This window comes from Curcuma longa, chromosome 2 (genome assembly GCF_044706935.1).
Source record: "Curcuma longa cultivar G26 ecotype Majalengka, Jawa Barat chromosome 2, ITB_CL_G26_1.1, whole genome shotgun sequence".
Taxonomy (NCBI): Eukaryota; Viridiplantae; Streptophyta; class Magnoliopsida; order Zingiberales; family Zingiberaceae; genus Curcuma; species Curcuma longa.
This window is the reverse complement of record NC_133862.1, coordinates 4,322,824-4,326,932: the sequence shown is the minus strand read 5'-3', so window position 1 is coordinate 4,326,932 and position 4,109 is coordinate 4,322,824. Positions and strand designations below refer to the sequence as shown.

General features: G+C 40.8%; 1 protein-coding gene across 2 annotated transcripts; it reads right to left on the bottom strand.

Moving 5' to 3' along the window:
- Positions 1-1,871: 1,871 nt before the first annotated feature.
- Positions 1,872-3,373, bottom strand: LOC141822188 (bZIP transcription factor 27-like). 2 transcript variants are annotated; one of them, XM_074709620.1, is made up of 3 exons: positions 2,754-3,373; positions 2,598-2,675; positions 1,872-2,510 (listed from the first exon to the last, which is right to left on the bottom strand). In XM_074709620.1, exons 1-3 carry the CDS (start codon positions 3,324-3,326, stop codon positions 2,445-2,447), a joined length of 717 nt encoding a protein of 238 aa, XP_074565721.1. In that variant the 5' UTR covers positions 3,327-3,373; the 3' UTR covers positions 1,872-2,444. The 2 variants fall into 2 exon arrangements, with proteins under 2 accessions (XP_074565721.1, XP_074565720.1); XM_074709619.1 differs by having other exon boundaries at positions 2,598-3,373.
- Between the last annotated feature and the right edge of the window lie 736 nt (positions 3,374-4,109).

Genomic DNA, 4,109 nt, shown 5'->3' with positions numbered 1-4,109 from the left:
TACAAGTATTTCCATGTTCAGGTAGTTTCTGCTTAAGTACATGTCTTTACAATTACAAGTTCTTTCCTGTTTAATTCCAAAAGAATGCATGCAATGATTTTCGTTGTTTTGTGAGATTAGGTGTGTACTTACTAAGCTTTGCTTATAGTTGCATTTCTTATACTGCAGATAGAGGTAAAGAAAAGCGTTACGCGACGGGAGGCAGCAGGAGCAGTGTTCGATGTGTGTGGCGGCGGAACCGCGGATTAGAATAAATAAATAAATAACCATGCTTAGTATTGATTATGTCTTTTATAGTAATCGCTTCTGCATCATAAGAGTTGACCAGTTGTTTTATTTTATTAAGAATAATAACTTTCCGTTATTTTAAGAATATTTCTTTATAAAATTTATCTATGGAAATTTATATTTAGGATTTAATAATGCTAAAGTAAGTAGCATCCCCTATAGGTAGGAAGGGGGGATGTTACATTAACCTTTGCGTGAGAGAAGAAAATCATACCTTCACATAACCTTATATAGTTGGGAAAGTGAAAGGTCCACATAGACTACCACGTGAGCCCTAGGCAAGCCACGTGGACGACTGCACAAGTGAAGTGATGCCCGTCGGCCTCGCAGGATGCACTAGATCCCACGTTAGGGGCGACAATGGTTGGGTCCGTACTCTTGGCACTGTCGAGCCATTATCCATGTGTCGCTCTCCAAATAAGCCGCCTCATTTGGGTCGGTTTCACATCAATAGATATCAGAGGTTGAGGTCAAAGAAAGTCCACCTAGTCAGAACTCTTCGTTGTCTAAGAACCATTGTGATCGTATAGGCAGAGGAGGTCGAGATTTAATGGGACCCTATTGTTATGGTGGATGTCAGCCAACATGCAAGGCCAAGCAGGGCGATGACCCGCCTGGATTTATCAGGACCGCATCAAAAATGAAAACAAGTAATTTTTTTACAAAATTAAAAGAAGCATATTTTTATGTTATTATTTCTTTTTAAAAAAAACAAGCGTCACTTAGGATCAAGAATAAAGAATCTTTTCTAAACCTTAATTCATCGGAAATAGTTTGGTAGCTGGAATGATTTGCACGCATGTGGAGTTTGCGATCGTGACGGTCATGATTTCTAAGTTGTAAGCTGAGCTCTTTTTGACTACGTTGCAGTTCTTCCAGAGTTTGCAATGGCAATCGCCAATTGTTCTAGAATTAGCTAGCTATTCGCAATTGGAGTTCACATTCATTCAGCCAGAAGAATTGCAAGAGATAATAAAATTTTCATTTCACCTGATTTTTACGGACTAAAAGTGGTCTGCACACAAATTTTGAATTAGTCCATGGTTTATTTTTAGGTTAAGTAAAGGGAGGAAGGTGTCTCAACCCTCATGCAAGGGGCATTAGTCATTAAGTCCAGATTCATGCTTTTGATTAAATGAAATTTACAATAATTTTCTTGCCAAATAAAACATCCAACCCAAATAATTTTACCATTACTATATGGTGCATTTCTATTTGATTAATTAGTTACATTTTCCAACAAAACTAACTTAGGTAATCCCCATGCATTCCAAAGTATCAAACAATGAGGATTACATAAGATAATACTTATATGAGGAATTATCAAAAGAGACCTAAATTTTCTAATACTAATATAAGGAATTATTTCCATAAAATGGATCAAAAGACCTAAATTATGGATTTTCTAAACCATGATAATTAGAAGGCAAAATTGCTAAAGAAGACCTAGCTTCTTTTTCTATTCACAACACGCTCCCTATACATTATATTTATCCAAACCATGCTTCATTCGTAGGTGAAAAGCCACAAATAACAAATATCCTTGTTAACAATTCAAATGCCTTTAATCAAATGCTCCTATGTTGACACCATTATCAATGGTTCTTCTCTTCTTCTTCGATATAATTTAAAAGTTACAGAAAAACGGCATAGAATAATTTAATATGCACTTTTAAAAATACACTTACATGGATTAACATCAATTAAAATATAAAACATCACTAAAATTAATTAAAATTGATTACTTTTTATGTTTCCCCCACCGCAGAATTAAAATATTGGCGATGCTGTTCCATTGAAGCTGATGGGCAGGTGTCATTTCTTTCAGATTTTCATATCTTCATTTGTCCGCACAGCTGCATTAATGAGGTTAGATATCATCAGATTCTTCATGCCTAAGGTCGTATATATTTATACAGTCAACTCAGGTGGCAGAGTTGCTGCAGGATATATTTATACGCTACATACACTACTGCTACTGCACAGAACAGAAACTTGTCTAATTCAGCTCAGTGTCACAGTGAAAATGGAAGAGCGTGTGCTAGATATCGGCAAGACCATCACGCAAACAGAAAGGAGTCTGAATGATAGAGGAGAATAATGGAGGAATCCGCAATGCCGCCCTTTCTCTTCTTCTCTCTTCCTTGGGTTCCTCCTCAAAATGGTGCCGTCGAGCTCCTTTGCAGGGTACTTTTGGTCGCCACCACCTGGTTCCTCATCAACTGATGATGCAGTCCATGCACCAGTGCTAATTAGTACCTAGCTACGAATAGCAAGATCCGAGAAAAATGAACTCAAGTAGCTAGCACCTCTTCGTTTTGCCTTTGCAGCTTGGCATTCTCCTCCTTGAGGTGGGAAACCTCCGACTCTAGCTCGATGGTGTACGCCTGCAATCGGGCAGTAACACGAAGAACACAGATTCGATGGATGAATTCAAAAGAGAGGGGAGGGAGCACGAGACTAGCCTGCTTCCTCGCGCGCGATCTAGCAGCGGACTCTCGGTTCTTGATCATTCTAATTTGGCAGCGGTCCGCGGCTCCCGGCCTCTCTGTCGTCGACCTCTTTCTGGAGCAGAAGGAGAAGATCGCGGTCGGGGAGGGCGGGCCGGCGGACAAAGCAGAGGAGATGAAGGAGCCGTTGGCGGCGTTGCCGCCGACATTGTTGGAGCTGGAATTGGAGTGAGTTTTAGCCTGATCGGGCTCGCCCAGGAACTGGAACTCCAGACCGGAGTTGAGGCTGAGGGCGGCCTGGGGAGGCGGGAGCGGCAGTTCCTCTACGACGGCCGGAGGCGGGTACGGCGGCCGGTTCAGCGGTCCGGCGAGGAAGTCTTGGAGGATCATGTTAGGAAAGGGAGACGAGCAGGAGTCGGCTGGGTGGCTGTGGTGGTAAAGACCATGCTGGTCGAGTTTAGAGGCGTTGAGGCTTATGTCCTTCCACAGCTCCTCCATGGTGCGGCGCTTGGGCGGTTGGGGGAGGACGGTGGAGGAGCACGACCCCCTCTTGTTGGGAAGACGATCTAAGTGCTCGAACGACCACATGACTGGGAAAGAAATTAAGGCAGAGAAGAAGAAGAAGAAGAACAAGAAGAGGAGAAGCTTGAAGGGGAACTGGAGTTCGATCAAATTAGCAAAGTCTAAATAATAATAAGAAAAGTGTTCTGTTCATCGTACTATAAGTACGCCACTGCACGTGCTTATGAATCACGTAATCCAAGGAACATCAATGGAGAGTCCTTACACAGTTCGACTAATTCACTAACGGAATTTTAGCTTAGTGACACGATTAGAGCTCAATTAATCTGATGATATCTATGTTTAAGGAATGAGAATAGATAAATGAAAGGAAAGAAAAAGAAGATATTGATGGCCGTAGATTGTGTTGATTTGACGGGGCAATGGGGGAGTGAACTTTGTTAGATTCGAAAGGGAAATACACATGCAAAAAATATGAGGTGAGTCGTGAGTGGGCGTAATATTGGAGTCACACTCACACAATCAAAGAAAACGGAGACTCCTTACACAGTTCTACTAATTCCCTAACGGAATTTTAGTTTGCTGCCGCAATTAGAGGTCAATTAATCCGACGATATCTATGTTTAAAGAATAAGAATAGATATTTTAGCAGATAATATTTTTTTCTGTCATGATTAATTGTAATTTTTTGATTTACTTCTTTACAAATGATCATGAAACCGATCATATAGAATTATTGGAGCGATGAATTTCACTTTTTTATAGAAAAAAATAAAGATAGATAAATGAAATGAAAGAACCAGTAGATATTGGTGGCCGTAGATTGTGTTGATTTGACGGGGCGCTGTT

What these genes read in the sequence shown, in the direction of transcription:
- LOC141822188 (XM_074709619.1), bottom strand. Translation starts at nt 3,326, where the DNA reads ATGTGGTCGTTCGAGCACTTAGATCGTCTTCCCAACAAGAGGGGGTCG. An exon ending in TGCAAAGGCAAAACGAAGAG is followed by an intron (nt 2,511 to 2,597) that starts GTGCTAGCTACT and finishes CTGCATCATCAG; the next exon opens with TTGATGAGGAACCAGGTGGT.